General features: G+C 44.1%; 1 protein-coding gene across 1 annotated transcript in view; it reads left to right on the forward strand.

The window, feature by feature from the left end:
• The window catches only part of RNASET2 (ribonuclease T2), a 214661-nt gene that overhangs the window by 67975 nt on the left and 123755 nt on the right, over positions 1–22931 (forward strand). Inside the window, exon 4 of the mRNA XM_077289105.1 lies at positions 17005–17060. Coding sequence (XP_077145220.1) covers positions 17005–17060 — 56 coding nt within the window. The remainder of the gene's footprint in view (positions 1–17004; positions 17061–22931) is intronic.

Raw genomic sequence — 22931 nt, forward strand, 5'->3', positions numbered from 1 at the left:
ATGTGTGTGTGTGTTTTATTAACCATTTCGTACTATTGGATTAATAATGTATAGGTGTCATAATTGACGCCTCTCCATTATTAACCTGGCTTAATGTCACCTTACAATAGCAAGGTGACATTAACCCTTCATTACCCCATATCCCACCGCTACACGGGAGTGGGAAGAGAGAGGCTAAGTGCCAGAATAGGCGCATCTTACAGATGTGCCTTTTCTGGGGTGGATGGGGCAGATGTTTTTAGCCAGGGGGTTCCTATAACCATGGTCCCTCTCTAGGCTATTAATATCTGCCCTCAGTCACTTGCTTTCCCACTTTCCCACTCAAAATTGTGCGGGAGCCTGCTCCAATTTTTTCCGGGATTTAACCCTTTAATTTAATAGCTAGAGCCCCCAAATTTTACACAGAGACACTTCTTACATTAGTAAAGAGGAATATGTAAGAAAAGAAGGGATATGAGATTGTTAACTATATGTAAACCATGTCTCATATCCTGTCGGGTTTGTGAAGGAGATAGGAAAAGTCGGCAATTGAAATACCGGCTTTTCTGCTATCTAGCGCTGAATTAAATAAATAAATGTGTGTATATATATATACAGAGAGAGAGAGAGAGAGAGAGAGAGAGAGACAGAGAGAGACTGTATATATAGACTGTATATATGTTTTTTAGAATATTTGAGCCGATGGATCCATGATATGTCCATTTTGCAAGTCTGCCGGAAAAAAACGTTGTACGGAAGTCATATGGATGACACACGGATAAATTTGTCCGTAAAAATCGCATCCTCGCATTGAATACGGAACAGTGTTTTGGGACAATTACTGCGTATTACAGCTGTAAAAAACGGACGGATTTTCATACGCCTAGTGTGACGCCGGCCTTACATTGCATTGTAGTTTTCGAGCTGACAATGAGAAAAGACAGACTTTGATCAATGGGAAACATTAGTTAAATAAACCTATCCATCAAGTTCAGCCTTTCTGAGATCAACCATATATTTATGACCCTTAAAGGGGTTTTCCCCACAAACGAAAGTACATTTTAATCAATATATGTTGGCATAATAATAACTAACACAATTGGAAGTTGTTACCCTTTAATGCCGTTTGTCATAAGATAAGCATTCAGCCCTTTCCTGAATGCTATTATTGCACATGACAATGCTTCCTCTTTAGTTTCTCTGAAGCATGTGACAGTCCTTTGTATTACCCACACATGCAGTACATATAGACTTTGTAGGCTATGTTCACAGGTTGCCTATTTGCTGCCTTTTTTTCTGCAGCAAAACCTGCCCTCAGTAAAAAAAACTTGCTGCAAAAAACAGGTTTGCTTTGTTTTTGCTTCTTTTTTTACTTGTTCTACCTGATCACCTGCTGTCATCTTGTCTCATTCTTTTATAAAAAGAAAAGAATGTCCAGCTTCACCGAGTCCGTAAAAAAGAGTTTTCTTTATTCACAAACTTTAAACATGGAGGATACAGACTTCATGATGGTCATGATTAAGGGAGCTTAGTCTCCAGAAACGCGTTGAGATTCTTACCCATATGGTTCGTGCTGAAGTCTGTATCCTCCATGTTTAAAGTTTGTGAATAAAGAGAACTCTTTTTACGGACATTCTTTTCTTTTTTGGACTTTATACGTCTGGACACAGCGGGTCCGTGCTCCCGAGGTTTGGTTCTTGCATCACGGGTGAGCTGGTTTATATTCCTTCTTTCCTCATTCTTTTATACCTTGACAGGCTGTCACTGCCCTATTAACCTCTGCAATCCCTTCTCATCTCCAATTATTTCATGTCACCCTGTGTTATACCCTGTCATCTTCTTTTGTTCCCATCTCCCCCCTTGAGCATCACACCAAAGTGAGAAGCTTGTCACCAAAAGACAGTGAAATCAATGGTCACGGTCATCTGTAGGCGTCTGTTTGTTGCATGCTAAATGTAAACATACTTTCATTCATAGTTGCCAACTTCAACTCTAGTTCCTTGAAAAAAATTGAAAAAATATTCATACCTCGTAAACTTTTCCACATTTTTTTCATTGTACACCCACACATTGTACACCTGATGTCGTCATGATGTCATCCGGGTCTCCAGAGCTGAGAGACTTCCTGTCATGCGCAGTGCATGTCAGGAAGTCTCTCAGTGTACAGAAACTGCAGCGTTGACTGCTTCTATAGCATGTAGATCTGCATGCTATAGAAGCGATCAGCATGCAAAAAATGAGTGTGGGACAAAAGTATAAAAGTTAGAATTAAATTATTATTTTTTTAAAATAATTATAAAAATATTTAAAAATAATAATAAAAAATCAATATTTATTCTATCTATATATATAATTGTCTAAGGGGTACTTCCGTCTTTCTGTCGGCAACTTCCGTCAAGGAAATCCCTCGTCGCTGATTGGTCGCGCCAGCTGCCTGTCATGGCTGCCGCGACCAATCAGCAACGGGCACAGTCCGATTAGTCCCTCCCTACTCCCCCCGTCAGTTCCCCCTGCGTGCTTCACTGCTGACACATGACCAGCACATGGTGCATGAGGTTATAATGGGGAGGAAGCAGCGAGCGCTCAGAATGCGGGACATGGAAATACAACGGGGAGATCACAGCAGCCGCCATCATCTGACCTGTGCCCGGGGCTCCACACACTCCCGGGAGCAGCCACGATGTCCTCCGCCAGCAACGGCCTCCGTGCCGGACTACAGGAAGGGCGGACTATCACCCCACACGTGAACAGCTCTTCGGAGACAGCCCATGTGCCGGCACTGTGGAGTCCTGCAGGGCGCCCCGTGTGAGCCACACTCCCGGTAGGGTCCTCGGCCTCTCCGTCATCTACACACGTGTCCTGTTATTGTTAGGCACGGGCCTTGTGCTGCTCCTGCACTGCTGGAGATGGCGCCTCCGCCGCTCTCACCACCGGCCGTACATCTGCTCCTTTCATGGACGGACGGGCCGGGGACGGTCTCCAGAAAGCTGCCATACTACTTGGGCTGTGTTACATACGTCTCTGTGTTATATACTACGTGGGCTCTGCTATATACTACGTGGGCTCTGCTATACAGGTCCTTCTCAAAAAATTAGCATATAGTGTTAAATTTCATTATTTACCATAATGTAATGATTACAATTAAACTTTCATATATTATAGATTCATTATCCACCAACTGAAATTTGTCAGGTCTTTTATTGTTTTAATACTGATGATTTTGGCCTACAACTCCTGATAACCCAAAAAACCTGTCTCAATAAATTAGCATATCAAGAAAAGGTTCTCTAAACGACCTATTACCCTAATCTTCTGAATCAACTAATTAACTCTAAACACATGCAAAAGATACCTGAGGCTTTTAAAAACTCCCTGCCTGGTTCATTACTCAAAACCCCCATCATGGGTAAGACTAGCGACCTGACAGATGTCAAGAAGGCCATCATTGACACCCTCAAGCAAGAGGGTAAGACCCAGAAAGAAATTTCTCAACAAATAGGCTGTTCCCAGAGTGCTGTATCAAGGCACCTCAATGGTAAGTCTGTTGGAAGGAAACAATGTGGCAGAAAACGCTGTACAACGAGAAGAGGTGACCGGACCCTGAGGAAGATTGTGGAGAAGGACCGATTCCAGACCTTGGGGAACCTGAGGAAGCAGTGGACTGAGTCTGGTGTGGAAACATCCAGAGCCACCGTGCACAGGCGTGTGCAGGAAATGGGCTACAGGTGCCGCATTCCCCAGGTAAAGCCACTTTTGAACCATAAACAGCGGCAGAAGCGCCTGACCTGGGCTACAGAGAAGCAGCACTGGACTGTTGCTAAGTGGTCCCAAGTACTTTTTTCTGATGAAAGCAAATTTTGCATGTCATTCGGAAATCAAGGTGCCAGAGTCTGGAGGAAGACTGGGGAGAAGGAAATGCCAAAATGCCTGAAGTCCAGTGTCAAGTACCCAGTCAGTGATGGTGTGGGGTGCCATGTCAGCTGCTGGTGTTGGTCCACTGTGTTTCATCAAGGGCAGGGTCAATGCAGCTAGCTATCAGGAGATTTTGGAGCACTTCATGCTTCCTGGCACCTGGTCACAGTGCCAAAACCACTGGTAAATGGTTTACTGACCATGGTATTACTGTGCTCAATTGGCCTGCCAACTCTCCTGACCTGAAGCCCATAGAGAATCTGTGGGATATTGTGAAGAGAAAGTTGAGAGACGCAAGACCCAACACTCTGGATGAGCTTAAGGCCGCTATTGAAGCATCCTGGGCCTCCATAACATCTCAGCAGTGTCACAGGCTGATTGCCTCCATGCCACGCCGCATTGAAGCAGTCATTTCTGCCAAAGGATTCCCGACCAAGTATTGAGTGCATAACTGAACATTATTATTTGATGGTTTTTTTGTTTGTTATTAAAAAACACTTTTATTTGATTGGACGGTTGAAATATGCTAATTTATTGAGACAGGTTTTTTGGGTTATCAGGAGTTGTAGGCCAAAATCATCAGTATTAAAACAATAAAAGACCTGACAAATTTCAGTTGGTGGATAATGAATCTATAATATATGAAAGTTTAATTGTAATCATTACATTATGGTAAATAATGAAATTTAACACTATATGCTAATTTTTTGAGAAGGACCTGTATACTACGTGGCCTCTGCTATATACTACCTGGCTGGGCAATATACTATGTGCCCTGGGTTATATACTGCTTGGGCTGTTCTATATACTACGTGGCCTGTGCTATATACTACTATACATATTCTAGAATACCCGATGCGTTAGAATGCGTTAAATGAAAAAAAAACTAAACAATAAAAGTACAAATATTTGGTATCCCCACGTCTGTAATGACCCGATGTATAAAACTGTCCCACTAGTTAACCCCTTTAGTGAACATAAAAAAAAAGCAAAAAACAATTCTTTATCATCAGGCTATGTGCACACGATGCAGATTTGCTGCGGATCCGCAGCGGATTTTTCCACGCAGAAATGCTGCAGATCCGCACTGTGATTTACAGTACCATGTAAATCAATGAAAAAAAAAAAGTGGTGCAGAAAAATCAGTGCGGAATTGCTGCAGATTTAAAAGTGCATGTAACTTCTTTTGTGCGGATCTGCAGCGTTTCTGCATCCCTCCATGATAGAAATCCGCAGTGGCAAAGACCGCAGAAAATCCGCATCAATTCCGCTGCAAATCCGCATAGAAACCGCGGCAAATCCGCGGCTGCGGATTCTGCCAGGAGATGCAGATTTTGTGCAGAAAATTCTGCACCACTTTTCCTACTTGTGCACATAGCCTCACACCGCCGAACAAAAAGTGGAATAACACGCATTCAAAAAGACGGATATAAATAAACATGGTACCGCTGAAAACGTCATCTTGTCCCACAAAAATCAAGCCACAATACAGCTCCATCAGCGGAAAAATAAAAATGTTATAGCTCTCAGAATAAAGTGATGCAAAATTATTATAGTTTTTATTGTATAAAAGCGCCAAAACATAAAAAAATATAAATTAGGTATCGTTGTAATCGTACTAACCCAAAGAATAAAATTACGTTATCAATATTACCACACGCAGAACGGTATAACCCCCTCTCAGAAAAAAAGAAATTTATGATTTTCTGGCTTTTGTCCATTCTGCCTACCAAAAATCGAAATACAAAAGCGATCAAAAAATGTCATGTGCCCGAAAATGGTACCAATAAAAACATCAACTCACCCCGCAAAAAAACAAGACCACACATGACTCTGTGGGCCAAAATATGGATAAATTATAGCTCTCAAAATATAGTGATGCAAAAACTATTTTTTGAAATAAAAAGCGTTTTTTAGCGTGTGACAGCAGCCAAACATAAAAACCCGCTATAACGCCTCTTTCACACGTCCTCATATTTTCGGTACGGGAGATGTCAGTGTTCGTGTGTGTAATACTTGCAACACACGTGTGGCATGCGTGTGCCGCATCAGTATCACAAGGATGGGCACCAGGGAAGAAGTGTTCCAGTAAGCAGCGCTGTTCCCCGACACCGGGTGCTGAACACGGCTCTCATCATTCTCCCCTGCTCTGCCGGCGATCAGCACAAGCAAGGGAGAATGACGGCCCTCATCATTCTCCCCTGCTCTGCCGGCGATCAGCACAAGCAAGGGAGAATGACGGCTCTCATCATTCTCCCCGCTCTGCCGGCGATCGACACAAGCAGGCGAGAATGACGGCTCTCATCATTCTCCTCTGCTCTGCCAGTGATCGGCACAAGCAGGGGAGAATGATAGTTCTCATCATTCTCCCTGCTCTGCCGGTGATCGGCACAAGCAGGGGAGAATGATGAGTATCATCATTCATCCCGCTCTGCCGGCGATCGGCACAAGCAGGGGAGAATGACTGCTCTCATCATTGTCCCCTGCTCTGCCGGTGATTGGCACAAGCAGGGGAGAATGACTGCTCTCATCATTGTCCCCTGCTCTGCCGGTGATTGGCACAAGCAGGGGAGAATGACCGCTCTCATCATTCTCCCCGCTCTGCCGGCGATCGGCACAAGCAGGGGAGAATGACGGCTCTCATCATTCTCCCCTGCTCTGCTGTGGATCAGCACAAGCAGGGGAGAATGACGGCTCTCATCATTCTCCCCTGCTCTGCCGGCGATCGGCACAAGGAGGGGAGAATGACGGCTCTCATCATTCTCCACTGCTCTGCCGGCGATCAGCACAAGCAGAGGAGAATCATTCTACCCTGATTGTTCCGATCGCTGCCAGAGCAGGGGAGAATGAGGATATCCGTGTTCAGCACCCGCCACCGGGGAACAGCGCTTACTGTAATGCTTCTTCCCCGGCGCCGATGCAGGTCACATGGAAGACATCCATGTGTGTTATGGGTATGCACATGTGCTGGATGTTTTGGGGCCCGTGCTGACATTAAAAACAGACATGTCAGCGTATTTTGCCCACGAACACACGGTCCATGGAAACACTCTGACGTGCACAGACCCATTCACTTGAATAGGCAAATAGCGCTCCGTTCCTCCCGAGTCTCTCTGCATGGCTGCCCAGTGGTATAAAATTCTGTGACGCACCCATGGTGTCAATATGATCACTGCACCTCTAGATGAATTCATTGAGAGATGTAATTCGTAAAATGGGGTCACTTATGAGGGGTTCTGCTGTTTTGGCACCTCAAGGGCTCTCCCAGTGGGTCATGGCACCTGCAAACCATAACAGTAAAATCTGGCGCTCCTTCCCTTCTGAGCACTGCCGTGTGTCCAAACAGTGGTTTGCCCCCACATTTGGGGTATCAGCGTACTCGGGACAAATTGCACAATAACTCTTGGGGTCCAATTTCCTCTGTTACCCTTGGAAAAATAAAAAATTGGGGGCGAAAAGATTTTTTGTGGAAAATTTTTTATTTTTACGGCTCTGTTATAAAGTTCTGTGAAGCACTTGGGGGTTAAAAGTTCTCACCACACATTTAAATAAGTTCCTTGGGGGGTCTAGTTTCTAAAATGGTGTCACTTGTGGGGGGTTTCCACTGTTTAGGCACATCAGGGGCTCTCCAAATGCGACATGACGCCTGCAGACCATTCCAAAACGTCACTACTTCCCTTCCGAGCCCCGACGTGTGCCTATACATTAGTTTTCTCCCTCATATGGGGTATCAGCGTACAAATTGGACAGCAACTTTTGAGGTCCAACTTCTCCTGTTACCCTTGGGAAAATTAAAAAATTGGGTACTAAAAGATTTTGTGGAAAAAATCATTTTTTTTATTTTCACGCCCGGGCGATATAAACTTTAGTGAAACAACTGGGGGTTCAAAGTTCTCACCACACATCTAGATAAGTTCATTTGGAGGTGTAGTTTCCAAAATGGGGTCACTTGTGGGGGGTTTCCACTATTTAGGCACATCAGGGGATCTCCAAATGCAACATGGCGTCCAATCTCAATTCCAGTCAATTTTGCGTTGAAAAAGTCAAACGGCACTCCTTCCCTTCCAAGCTCTGCCATGCGCCCAAACAGTGCTCCCCCCCCCACATATGGGGTATCGGCGTACTCAAGACAAATTGCAGAATAATTTTGAGGTCCAATTTCTACTATTACCCTTGGGAAAATAACAAAATTGGGATCTGAAGTAATTATTTTGTGAAAAAAGCTAAATGTTAATTTTTTTTAAACATTTCAAAAATTCCTGTGAAGCACCAGAAGGGTTAATAAACTTCTTCAATGTGGTTTTGCGCACCATGAGGAGTGCAGTTTTTAGAATGGTGTATTTTCTGTCATATAGATCCCTCAAAGTGACTTCAAATGTGATGTACTCCCTAAAAAAATGTTTCTGTAAAAATGAGAAATCGCTGGTCAACTTTTAACCCTTATAACTCCCTAACAAAAAAAATGTTTGGTTCCAAAATTGTGCTGATGTAAAGTAGACATGTGGGAAATGTTACTTATTAAGTATGTTGTGTGACATATCTCTGTGATTTAAGGGCATGAAAATTCAAATTTGGAAAATTGCGAAATTTTTGCCAAATTTCCAATTATTTTTTTTCACAAATAATCGCAAGTCATATCAAAGAAATGTTACCACTACCACGAGATACAATATGTCACGAGAAAACAATGTCAGTCACTGGGATCCATTGAAGCGTTCCAGAGTTATAACCTCATAAAGGACAGTGGTCAGAATTGTAAAAATAAGCGTGGTCATTAACATGCAAACCTCCCTTGGGGGTAAAGGGGTTAATTTCTATGGAAGAGGTTCAAAATGAACACTCTTCAAATTAATCACTGCTGTGTGAAAAAAATGAATTTTCCTATTGCCACGACAGCACCCACAACGAGAGAGGGGATCCGCCCACCTTCCGGACAGGAACCTACAGGTTAAAAAGGGGCGGTCCCCCTCGCCCTCCAGTTTGGGTTCCTGTCCGGACGGCGGGAGCCTACAGGTTTCGATCGTCTTACCCGGGTCCGCCAAGCCTCTGTGCGGTGTCCAGGTGAGAACGGCAGAGTCGGGGGCCCGGAAGCAGCGTCGGGGGAAGTCCTGTGTCCAGCTTCCCCCCTCGTCTGGCAAGGAGCAGCATGACCGAGCGCTCGAGGTGGCGTTCCCGGGGGAAGGCGCGCCGCCCCGGGTCGTCCACGCGTGCGCGACGCTGCAGGAGCAGGTCGGCGCTTATGACCCGGAAGTGATTTAACGACTTCCGGAGGAGGCCGGGAGGAGGAGCGCGGGACCTTTGAAAAACAGGCAGCGCTTGGTGAGTGGTGTGCGGCAACATGTCTTCCACAGGAGACGCCGAACACCGACAGTTAGGAGAAAGGAGCAGCAGCAGATCTCGTAGTGGAGATGAGCAGGACCCTGGCACGTCACGTCACACCTCACCCCCTCAGAAACCGGTACTCTAAGTTCATCAGCAGTGGTGAGTTTTATATCTGAGCCATTGGCTGATACATTTGTCTTCTATACTATGCTTTGTTATAGGGAAAGAAGGCCTCAAAGACTAAGCATAAGCAGTGCGCGTTATGCACAGAGCCACTACCTGACACCTATTTAAAGAAGTTATGTCAGACGTGTATATGCCGTACATTAGAAGAAGAGGCCCCCCTCCGTGTATCGGATCTGAGGGAAGTAATTAGGGAAGAAATTAAATCGTCCCTTAAATCTAGACGGCATGAGAAGAGTAGTGTGGAAATGGTATCCGATTCCAGCCCTTCGTTGCAAGAAGGCGAGTGCTCGGAGAGCCCATCACCATCTTCCTCAGATGAGGAGGGAAGGCCTTGCTTTTCCACCGAAAATATGGAGATATGGCAGAGAGTAAAGAGCCGAAAACAACCCAAGAGATCATGTTTGCAGGGCTGAGCCAGAAAAGTCGCAAAGCTTTCCCAGTGGTAGATACCGTTAAAGATCTGGTCAGACGGGAGTGGGACAAGCTGGATAAAGGGTTCTTACCTTCGGCCGCAAAAAGAAGGTACCCTTTTGAGGATGACACCTTATCCCAGTGGATGAAGATCCCAAAAGTAGATGCGGCAGTGGCCTCTACCTCGAAAACAGCCTCGCTACCATTAGAGGATGTGGGACTCCTTAAAGATCCTTCAGACAGGAAGGCGGACATGCTTCTTAAGAAAGTATGGGAAGCATCATCTGGAGCCTTTAAGCCTGCAATCGCAGGCACTTGTATGGCGAGATCAGTTATGGTCTGGGTAACTCAGCTGGAAGAACAACTTAAAGCTAAAGTACCCAGGGATAAGTTGTTAAACTCCCTGTCTCAGGTCAGAGAAGGAGTAGCTTATCTAGCGGATGCCTCGATTGATTCCCTGAAATTGGCTGCAAGATCGGCGGGTCTCTCAAATGCAGCCCGACGGGCGCTTTGGCTAAAGACCTGGAAGGGTGATGCTCAGGCAAAAGCCAAATTGTGCTCCATTCCGTGTAGGGGTGAGTACCTATTCGGCCCAGTGCTGGATGACATCCTTGCAAAGGCAGAAGACAGAAAGAAGGGATTTCCTAAAATATTTAATCCCACTTTTAGGAATGCCTTCCGGAGATGCATGCCCTTCAGAAAATTCCAGTCAGACCAGCAGGGATATAATCGTGACTGGGAGACGTCGGATCAAAAGAAGAAAGGTGGATACTATAAAAACCCTTCATCTTTCTCAAGACGTAGACGTAATTACAGATAGAATAGATCTACCAGTAGGAGGAAGACTAAGGTTCTTCTCAGCGGAATGGAAAAGGATAACCTCTAGTGCCTGGATAATGGGGGTAGTCGAGTCAGGATTAAAATTAGAATTTTTGAGAACTCCCCCAAATCATTTTGTTATAACATCACTGGACACTCCGGCCCAACAACAGGCCTTAGAATTAGAGATTCAACAATTACTTACAAAGCGAGTTATTGGAGAAGTACCAAAACATCAGGAGAAGACGAGTTTTTATTCTCCCCTATTCTTAATCTCTAAACCTGATGGGTCCTTTAGGACTATCATAAATTTACGTAAATTGAATGAATATCTTCAGTACCACGCTTTTAAGATGGAATCCATTAAATCAACAACTAAGCTTTTGTTTCCTAGGTGCTACATGTCGGTTTTGGATCTAAAAGATGCGTACTACCATCTTCCAGTTCACAGAAATCACCAGCAATTCCTCAGGATGGCAGTATGGGTAAACCATCAGATTAAACATTTCCAATTTTTAGCAATGCCCTTTGGCCTGTCCATGGCTCCTAGAATTTTTACAAAGGTTGTTTCGGAAGTAATGGCCCATATCAGGGAAAAGGAAACCCTTGTAGTGCCCTATCTAGACGATTTTTTAATAGTTGGAAATTCAATTGCTCAGTGTACGTCTAGGGTAAATGCCATAATATCATCCCTACAGGAACTCGGATGGATAATCAACTGGGAAAAGTCAAAACTAGAACCCACAAGACATCAAATGTTCCTAGGAGTTCTTCTAGACTCGGAAAATCAGTTATCCTTCCTACCAGAAGAAAAGAAGCAGAAGATCATTCAAAGGATCATGGCCGTAAGGGAAACTCCAAACTTAAGTTTAAGAGACGCAATGTCTCTGCTAGGATCTTTGACTGCATGTATATCGGCGGTGAGATGGGCTCAGGCTCATACCCGAATGCTTCAATACGAAGTTCTTCAAGCAGAAAGAGATCTTCACGGTGCTCTGAGCAGAAGGTTCAGTCTATCAACCGCCACTCTTCACGATCTGAGATCGTGGCTCAATCAAGCACATTTATCAAAAGGAGTTCTCTGGGCCATCACTCCGGACAACATAGTTACAACAGATGCCAGTCCATTCGGTTGGGGAGCCCATATGGGAGACAGTCTAACCCAGGGACGTTGGTCGACTCAAGAGTCCCAGAATTCCTCAAATCTAAGAGAGCTTGCTGCAGTCAATCAAGCCCTTCTTTGCTTCCTACCATCCCTGAGGAATTCGCATGTACAGATACAAACAGACAATATAACTGTGGTGGCCTACATCAATCATCAGGGGGGGACAAGATCACGATCCCTAATGATCACCACAGCACAGATATTGTCTCTGGCCGAGAATCACTTACAATCCCTGTCGGCGATTCATATAAAAGGGGAGCTCAATATACAGGTGGACTACCTCAGTCGCCATTCCCTTCGTCAGGGAGAGTGGTCCCTAGACCAACACATATTCGATCAAATAGTCAATCTGTGGGGATTACCAATAATAGATCTATTTGCTACCAGGGAGAACAGGAAGGTCAGGAGGTTCGCATCCTTACACATAGCAGACCAACCATTCATAGTGGATTCCCTTCACGTCCGTTGGGACTTCCAGCTAGCATATGCCTTTCCCCCGATGTGTCTAATTCCGATAGTTCTCAGGAAGATAAAAGGAAAGAGCCAGAGTGATTTTAATTGCTCCCTTCTGGCCCAGGAGGCCTTGGTTTTCTCTCCTCAGGACAATGTCTGTGACCGATCCCTGGGTGTTGCCAGTGGTTCCGGAACTCCTTTCTCAAGGTCCATTTCGTCATCCAAATTTGGAGACTCTTCACTTAACGGCTTGGAACTTGAGAGGGAGCTTCTGAAGGAGAGGGGGTTCTCTAGTGCTTTAATAGCTACCTTATTGAAAAGCAGGAAGGAGGTTACTACAAAGATCTATACAAAAATTTGGAAAAAATTCCTTATGTTTTATCAGCAACCATTAGGAGATAATTTCAGCTATTTTAGAATTTCTTCAGAAAGGCTGGGAATTGGGTTTAGCAGTCAACACTCTAAGAGTTCATGTTTCAGCCTTGGGAGCTTTATATAACAGTGATATAGCTGGTAATAGATGGGTTGCTAGGTTTATTAAGGCTTGTCAGCGTTCTAACCCAGTCCATATTGTAAGAATACCCCCTTGGGATCTAAATTTGGTGCTTGAGGCGTTGACCGAACCTCCTTTTGAGCCTTTAGACTCTATCTCGATAAAAAATTTAACCTTAAAAACAGCCCTACTTTTAGCATTAACGTCTGCCAGGAGGGTCAGTGATATACATGCGTTATCAGTAGATCCTCCCTATCTAATAATTCTCCAGGATAAGATCGTCTTAAAGCCTGATCCTGCATACTTGCCAAAAGTAGCAACTAAATTTCATAGGAGTCAGGAGATTTATTTACCATCTTTCTATGAAAATCCAGGTTCAGAAGAGGAGAAAAAATATCATACCCTAGATGTTAAGAGGGCAATATTAGAATACCTGGATAGGACACAAAGCTGGAGACAGAGTAGGGCTCTGTTTATTTCTTTCCAGAATCGTAAGAAAGGTTCTGGTGTCATGAAAAGCTCTATCGCCAGATGGATTAGAGAAGCGATATGTCTTGCCTACTCTGCCAGGGGAGTAACACCACCAGAAGGCATCAGGGCGCACTCCACTCGGGCCATGGCATCATCCTGGGCGGAGAAGGCATATGTCCCCATTGAAATGATATGTAAGGCGGCAACTTGGTCATCACCTTCCACCTTTTATAAGCACTATCGCCTTGATCTATCTGCTAATTCCAGCTTACAGTTTGGCCGTTCAGTACTTAGTGCTGTGGTCCCTCCCAGTTAATAGTCTTTGAAAGTCTCTCATTGTGGGTGCTGTCGTGGCGATAGGAAAACCGGTTTTTACGTACCGGTAATAGGATTTTACAGAGTCCACGACAGCACCCATACATTCCCCCCCGTATTTAGTTACTTATTCCTGCACTCTGTTGGAAGGTGTGCCTTAGAGATCACTCTATAGAGGTGGTGGGATTTAGTAGTGTTTAAGATAATATTGTCATGTACTGATTCATTGGCGGTATCCCTTGTACTCTGGAACACAAACTGGAGGGCGAGGGGGACCGCCCCTTTTTAACCTGTAGGTTCCTGTCCGGAAGGTGGGCGGATCCCCTCTCTCGTTATGGGTGCTGTCGTGGACTCTGTAAAATCCTATTACCGGTACGTAAAAACCGGTATTAGTTGTATTAAATTATAACAAGTACTCTCCATATTACTTTGTTAGGAAGATTGATTTTCAGTACAAGCAAGTACAAGTAAAGATAACAAACTTTGTAATTGGTCTTTTTTAGTTTTTAGACTCTTTTCCCCGACTACTGCACTAGAGATATGGGATTTCAGTTTAACAAACAGATTAGTTTAATCTGCTGCACATACAGTGGCTTTGGAAAGTATTCAACCATTTTTATTTTTTTGTGTTTTGGTATCTCACAGCCTGAAATTTCACTGTAATTTTTTTGAGGGGGGGATGAGAGGGACTGCACCAGCTAATGTGAAGAACATGTCTACAACTGTGAACATTTGGTTTTCTTTTTATTATGAAGCAAGGAAAAAATATTGCAAAATAACTGAAAACTTTAATGTGCATAACTATTCACCCCCTAAAGTCAGTACTTTGTAGTGTCGTCTTTTGTGGCAATTACAGCTGCAAGTCATCTATATATACAATCGTCTAAGGTCCACTTCTGTGTGTTTGTCTGTGTGCACTTTGCACAAGGAGAAGCTGTATGGGAGAGTGATGCGAAAGAAGCCTTTTCTGCAAGCACGACACAAACCGAGTCGGCTGAGGTATGCAAAAGCACATTTGGAGAAACCAATTTCTTTTTGGAAGAAGGTCCTGTGGACTGATGAAACCAAGATTGAGTTGTTTGGTCATACAAAAAGGCGTTATGCATGGCGGCAAAAAAACACAGTGCGTTGTATAGTTGACCGATGCACAGTGACACCATCTGCAGCAAGTTGATGCTGCAGCTCTCTGGAGATGGTCTGAGGATTGTCCTTGACTGATCTCACCATTCTTCTTCTCTGCCTTTCTGATGTTTTTCTTGGCCTGCCACTTCTGGCCTTAACAAGAACTGTACCTGTGTTCTTCCATTTCCTTACTATGTTCCTCACAGTGGAAATTGACAGGTTAAATCTCTGAGACAGCTTTTTGTATCCTTCCCCTGAACAACTATGTTGAATAATCTTTGTTTTCAGATCATTTGACAGTTGTTTTGAGGAGCCCATGATGCCAATCTTCAGAGGAGATTCAAACAGGAGAACAACTTGCAAGTGGCCACTTTAAGTAGCTTCTCTAATGATTGCATACACCTGGCTATGAAGTTCAAAGCTCAATGAGGTTACAAAACCAAAAAAAGTGCTTTAGTAAGTCAGTAAAAAGTAGGTAGGAGTATTTAAAACAAGAAAATGATAAGGGTGCCCATACTTATGCACCTGTCAAATTTTGTTTGAATGCAGATTGCACATTTTCTGTTAATACAATAAACCTCATTTCAAGGCAGAAACATTACTGTGTCCAACAGTTATTAGATATATAAAACTGAAATAGCTGTTGCAAAAAAAACAATTTTTATAAAACATTAAGCTTAAGATTAATAGGGGTGCCCAAACTTTTTCATATGACTCTACATATTCTAGAATACCGGATGCGTTAGAATCGGGCCACCATCTAGTTTTGAATAAGTCTCTATGAGGTTTCCATATCTTGCTACTGGGATTTTTGCCCATTCCTCAAAGCAAAACTGTTCTAGCTCCTTCAAGTTAGATGGTTTCTCTGGTGAACAGCAATCTTCAAGTCTGACCACAGATTCTCAATTCGATTAAGGTCTGGGTTTTACTAGGCCACTCCAAAACAATTACACATTTCCCCTTGAACCACTCGAGTGTTGCTTTGGCAGTATGCTTTGAGTCCTTGTCTTGTTGGAAGGTGAACCTATGTCCCAGTCTCAAATCACTGACAGACTGAAACAGTTTTTGCTCAAGAATATCCCTGTGTTTCACACCATCCATCTTCCTATCGACTCAGACCATTTTCCCTGTCACTGCTGCCAAAAAACATCCTACAGCATGATGCTGCCACACCATGTTGCACTGTAGGGACTGTGTTCTCGGGGTTATGACCTGTTTTGGTTTGGTGCCAGACTTAGTGCTTACCTTGGTGGGCAAAAAGTGCAATTGTGGGCTCGTCTGACCACATCACCTTCGTCCATACATTTGGGGAGGATTCTCCCACATGTCTTTTCGCAAGCTCAAAACGAGCTTTACTATTTTTTTTTTGTGTATGTAAAGGCTTTTTTTTTCTGCCCCCTCTTCCATAAAGGCCACCTCTATGGACTGTATGGTTTATTGTGGTTGTATGGACAGATACTCCAGTCTCTGCTTGGCAACTATGCAGCTCCTTCAGGGTTACCCTTTAGTATCTGTGCTGCCTCTATGATTAATGCCCTCCTCTCCTGGGCTGAGAATTTTGATGAGTGGTCCTCTCGGCAGGTTTGTTGTGGTACCATGATCTTTCCATTTGATGATAATGGATTTGATGGTGCTCTCGGGGATCATCAGAGATTAGGATATGTGTGATAACTCAACCCTGACTTGTTCTTCCCAACAACCTTGTCCCTGACTTGTTTGGAAATCTGCTTGGTCTTCATAGTGATGTTTGGTTAGTGGTGCCACTGGCTTAATAGCGTTGCAGCCTCTGTGGCCTTTCAGAAAAGGTGGGTATATACTGACAGACCATATGACACTTAGATTGCACACAGGTGGACTTCCTTTCACTAAGCATGTGACTTATGAAGGTAATTGCTTGCACCAGAAATGTTTAGGGGTTTCATAGCAAAAGGGATGAATACATATGCACATGCCAATGTTTAGTTAATTTATCCCATAAATTTATTATTTGCCTATACCTTTCTTACTTCACCAACTTAAACTATTTAGTTCTGATGCATGGTTGTAATATAAAATAATAGGTAAAAAGCCAAGGGGGTGGACGTTGAGTACTTTAACAAGCCACTGTATGAGTTTATGGAGAGGGAGAATTAGAAGATGTAGCAGCTGGAGAGAGAGAGAGGGGTGTTGACGACTTATTTTGAAATTTCACCCAGTGAAAAAGGTACACTTAAGGAAACCTCTTTTTAAAAAAAAAAAAAAAAAATTTTGAGCACCCTTTACGTGTTTGATCTAAATATATAATGAAAATGTGTTACAAATTAAACCATGCATGCCTCTTATTTTCAAATTTATTTTCATTTGTCATTCTATACAGATGGCTGAAAAGCACTGTGAACATCTTCCTAGCTATTGGACACTACATGGACTGTGGTAAATTGTCAGATGTAATAATTAGTATTATGGGATTTCGTTTTATTTTCTGAGAAGAATGAGTGAACTAAGACAGGGTCAATAGATTTAAAGTGTAACCACTATCACAAGGAAAATACATGTTAACATTTTTTTTACATTCCTGTTTAACAATGTTGCAGTTCTGTTTTGAGGCATATGTAGGAATTGTTGGGATTTATAGAAAAACTCCTAATTGGTTTTCGTCCCCCACCCGGCAAAAAAAAAAATCTGAAGTAGATATGGTCACGGCACATAGGCGCAGTCACAGAAGGCCATACTTTCCAACTTTTAGGCTATGTTCACACGATGCGGTTTTTGCTGCGAATCCGCAGCGGAATTGCAGCTGCGGAATTGCAGCTGCGGATCCGCAGCAGTTTTCCATGCAGGGTACAGTACAATGTTACCCTATGGAAAACAAAAACCGCTGTGCCGACGATCCTTTTTTTCGCAGGCAAATCCGCGCGGATTTGCCTGCAGAAAAAAAGAAGTACCATGTCAATTCTTTCTGCGGATTCCGCTGCGGGTTTCCAACAGCACCAATAGGAAACTGCAGTTGGAAACCCGCAGTGGAATCCGCAGTAGAAAAAGGACACAAATCCGCGGTGAAAAGCACCGCGGTTTTCACTGCGGATTTTCCCAAAAAAGGACCTGAAAAATCCGCAGTGAAAAAAGGATCGTGTGAACAAGCCCTAAAAGACAGGAGGCGGTACTTGTATTAAGGCTCACACTCATCACATAAAATCGGTCTGATGTTGATCCTGAAAAGTAGGATGTGTCACGTGAATACAACGTGATTTTTAGCAAGTAGCATCCATCTGACTTTCGTTTGACGTGTATGTAATGCGGTTTTAATATTCAGCGTTTACATACAGTCGTGTCATTTCAAGCTAGCTTTGTAACTAATAAAACAATATTGTATACACATATAGATAGAAAGATGGCATTAAGATATATAATCAGTGCTATACGTGTGTAGTTTTCTGTACTTGTATTTATTTCAAATTTTATATGAAAGAAAAAAATGGTGTGGGGTCCTTCATATTTTTCTTAACTGGTTGAGGAAAAGCAGACAGCTGGGGGCTGATGTTTATAGCCTGGGAAAGATATAAAAGCTTGGGAAGCTCCTTATTTATTAATATCAGATCATAGCTGTCTACTTAGCCTTTACTGGTTATTAACAAGGGGTGAACCCCAAAAAATGACGTGCGGTGCCCCTATTATTAATAACTAGCAAAGGCTAGGCAGAGAGCTGTGGGCTGATATTAATAGCCTAGGAAGGGGCCATGGAAATTGTCCTCCTCCCAGACAAAGAACATCAGCCCTCAGCTGCTGCAGAAATGGTGCATCTATTAGGGGGGACCACACTTCATTTTTTGGGAGTCCCCACCTTGTAATAACCAGTAAAGGCTGTGCAGACAGCTGTGAGCTATTATTAATAGCCTGAAAAGCTCCATGTGTATTATCCCCTTCCCAGACTATAAACATCAGCCCTTAACTGTTATGGGGGACCACACGCCATTTTTTTTCTTTTATTCTATGTATATATATAGATATTCTGTTCTGTTCTGATGGTTCAGGCTGATAATGTACTGTACTCCACTGGTGAAATGTCGGGTTTCCTACGAGATGAGTGCATCAGAGTGCACTCATCCATTTTAAACGGAGAGGAGTATGAGCCCTGAAAATAATCCTATTGAATCCACTTGGTGTCACAGGCTTAACTCCCCGGCTCCACATTGACCTTGTGGTCTGCTGCTATGCTGAATGACTTCTGCTTGATCTCTGATTTGCTCTTTTTCATATTTCTTATTTCTGTCAGTTAAAAAATTCTCCCTCTGGGGTCAGGCAGACATCTGAGGGCAAAGGTGATAAAATGAGTCAAGAACGCATTTTTTGTGTTAACATTTTAGAATATTTTCGGATGAACATGAGGCTGGCCTCTAGTTCGACTGACAGCTGTTTCAACCTTTTTCCCATTTGCAGGAGCACTCACTCTGCAGCTCTTCATTCTCTAGAAAGCTGCTGTCAGATTAGTTTGGTGATTGCTTATCTCACTGGAAACAAAAGGATAGGCATACTGATATCGGACATGCTGGATGATGATCCACCCTCCCCCAATAGTATCTGTTGGGAGGCTCCCATACACATTAGAATGCCATCGTAACCTGCTGATACTATCGAGCTCAGGTGACAAAAATCTATGTGGTCTTTTAGGTCTGTTACTAAAGATGAGTGGAACGATCAGTGGAGGATCAAGTTCGAGTCAAATTTCCTCAAATTCATTATTTTAAATTAATTAAACCACTTTGAGATTCGATTTGCGGTTGTAAAAAAAGAAAAAAATCCTGCCTGGCAAAGTTTCCCACACTGTTGAAGTATTAAAGAGCACAGGCTTCTCCATAATGTCCTACAGCTACATCAAGTGGATTATGATACGTTATACAGTAGTGTTCAATACAGGAGCCATCACAAATGGAGTACAGTTTGTACGGCAGAGTCATTGTCACGACTCTGTTGTCTGGTGTCCCAAGACCAGGGGCTCCTTCCCTGTCTCTAATGCTAGGAGTGCCCTAGCTCACCCTATTCCCCGGACTACTTCTGATGGTGAAGATGCCAGGACCTTGCCTTGGCTCCTGAATCCGCCCTCAGTCTGTACCATTACCCCACCCAGGGAAGAGTGGAGTAGTAGTGTTCTGTAAAACACCAACTAGACTAACAGGGTAATATGAACAGGAATAAAGGAAAATGCCAATCATACAATTATACTCACACAAACGACATAGAAATACGTTGGGGAGTCAAGGATGGGGTAAAACAAAGGAGAAGGGGAATTAGTACACACTCAAAACCTAGCAAAAGTCGCAGATAAATCCACTAAACTCCTCAAATGACAACCACCAACCAACAACATCCAGCCATGCAGCAAAAGTTCCTCTGCGAAGGAATGCTAGCCAGGGCTCAGATTATATAGCAGATGGGAGTGGCTAACAGTCAACAGCTGAGCCTTAACCCCTTCCCGACCTTTGACGCCATGTAGGCGTCATGAAAGTCGGTGCCAATCCGACCTGTGACGCCTATGTGGCGTCATGGAAAGATCGCATTCCTGCAGATCGGGTGAAAGGGTTAACTCCATTTTCACCCGATCTGCAGAAACAGGGGGAGTGGTACTTCAGCCCAGGGGGGGTGGCTTCACCCCCCCCCCCGTGGCTACGATCGCTCTGATTGGCTGTTGAAAGTGAAACAGCCAATCAGAGCGATTTGTAATATTTCACCTATGAAAATGGTAAAATATTACAATCCAGCCATGGCCGATGCTGCAATAGCATCTGCCATGGCTGGAGACCCCGATCTGCCCCCCCCCCCCCACCGCCACCGATCGCCCCCCCAGTCGTCCTTTCTGCCCCGATCTGTCCGCTCCCCTCCTCTCTCCTGTCCGCTCCCCCGGTCCTCCGATCCCCCCCCCCGTGTTCCGATGCCCCCCCCCATACTTACCTAGCTTCGATGTCCCTCCCGGTGTCCGGCCGTCTTCTCCATGGGCGCCGCCATCTTGGAAAATGGCGGGCGCATGCGCAGTGCGCCCGCCGAATCTACCAGCCGGCAGATTCGCTAAAAGTACATTTTGATCGCTGTGATAGGTTCTATCGCAGCGATCAAAATAAAAAAATAAAAAATACCCCCCCCCCTTTATCACCCCCACAGGTAGGGACAATAATAAAATAAAGAAAATATTTTTTTTTCTTTTTCCACTAGGGTTAGGGTTAGAACTAGGGTTAGAACTAGGGGTAGGGTTAGGGGTAGGGTTAGGGTTACGGGTAGGGTTAGGGGTAGGGTTAGGGTTATGGCATGTGCACACAGAGCGGATTTGGCCGCGAATCCGCAGCGGATTGGCCGCGGATCCCCAGCGGATTGGCCGCGGATCTGCAGCGGATTGGCCGCTGCGAATTCGCAGCTGTTTTCCATCAGGTTTACAGTACCATGTACACCTATGGAAAACCAAATCCGCTGTGCCCATGGTGCGGAAAATTCCGTGCAGAAACGCTGCTTTGTATTTTCCGCAGCATGTCAATTCTTTGTGCGGATTCCGCAGCGTTTTACACCTGTTCCTCAATAGGAATCCGCAGGTGAAATCCGCTCAAAAAAACACTGGAAATCCGCTGTAAATCCGCAGGTAAAACGCAGTGCCTTTTACCTGCAGATTTTTCAAAAATCGTGCGGAAAAATCTCACACGAATCCGCAACGTGGGCACATAGCCTTAGGGTTAGGGTTGGAATTAGAGTTAGGGTTGGAATTAGGGCTAGGGTTGGAAATAGGGTTAAGATTAGGCTTTTGGTTAGGGTTACGGATAGGGTTAGGGGTGTGTTGGGGTTACAGTTGTGGTTAGGGTTGGGATTAGGGTTAGGGTTGGGATTAGGGTTAGGATTAGGGTTAGGGTTGGAATTAGGGTTACGGGTGTGTTGAGGTTAGGGTTGTGGTTAGGGGTGTGTTGGGGTTAGGGTTGTGATTAGGGTTATGGCTACAGTTGGGATTAGGATTAGGGGTGTGTTGGGGTTAGTGTTGAAGTTAGAATTGAGGGGTTTCCACTGTTTAGGCACATCAGGGGTCTCCAAACGCAACATGGCGCCACCATTGATTCCAGCCAATCTTGCGTTCAAAAAGTCAAATGGTGCTACCTCCCTTCCAAGCCCCTACGTGCGCCCAAACAGTGGTTTACCCCCACATATGGGGTACCACCGTACTCAGGACAAACTGGTCAACAACTGTTGGGGTCCAATTTCTCCTGTTACCCTTGCAAAAAAAAAAATTACTTGCTAAAACATAATTTTTGAGGAAAGAACAATTATTTTTTTATTTTCACGGCTCTGCGTTATAAACTTCTGTGAAGCACTTGGGGGTTGAACGTGCTCACCACACATCTAGATAAATTCCCTTGGGGGTCTAGTTTCCAAAATGGAGTGACTTGTGGGGAGTTCCTACTGTTTAGGCACATCAGGGGCTCTGCAAATGCAACGTGATGCCCACAGACCATTCCATCAAAGTCTGCATTTCAAATGTCACTACTTCCCTTCCGAGCCCTGACGTGCGCCCAAACAGTGGTTTACCCCCACATATGGGGTACCAGCATACTCACAACAAACTGGGAAACAAATATTGGGGCCCAATTTCTCCTGTTACCCTTGTGAAAATAAAAAATTGCTTGCTAAAACATCTTTTTTGAGGAAAGAAAAATGATTTTTTATTTTCACGGCTCTGCGTTGTAAACTTCTGTGAAGCACTTGGGGGTTGAACGTGCTCACCACACATCTAGATAAGTTCCTTGGGGGGTCTAGTTTCCAAAATGGGGTCACTTGTGGGGTGTTTCTACTGTTTAGGCACATCAGGGGCTCTGCAAATGCAACGTGATGCCCACAGACCATTCCATCAAAGTCTGCATTTCAAATGTCACTACTTCCCTTCCGAGCCCTGACGTGTGCCCAAACAGTGGTATACCCCCACATATGGGGTACCAGCATACTCACAACAAACTGGGAAACAAATATTGGGGCCCAATTTCTCCTGTTACCCTTGTGAAAATAAAAAATTGCTTGCTAAAACATCTTTTTTGAGGAAAGAAAAATGATTTTTTATTTTCACGGCTCTGCGTTGTAAATTTCTGTGAAGCACTTGGGGGTTGAACGTGCTCACCACACATCTAGATAAGTTCCTTGGGGGGTCTAGTTTCCAAAATGGGGTCACTTGTGGGGTGTTTCTACTGTTTAGGCACATCAGGGGCTCTGCAAATGCAATGTGATGCCCACAGACCATTCCATCAAAGTCTGCATTTCAAATGTCACTACTTCCCTTCCGAGCCC

Source organism: Ranitomeya variabilis, chromosome 2, assembly GCF_051348905.1.
Source record: "Ranitomeya variabilis isolate aRanVar5 chromosome 2, aRanVar5.hap1, whole genome shotgun sequence".
NCBI classification, from domain to species: domain Eukaryota; kingdom Metazoa; phylum Chordata; class Amphibia; order Anura; family Dendrobatidae; genus Ranitomeya; species Ranitomeya variabilis.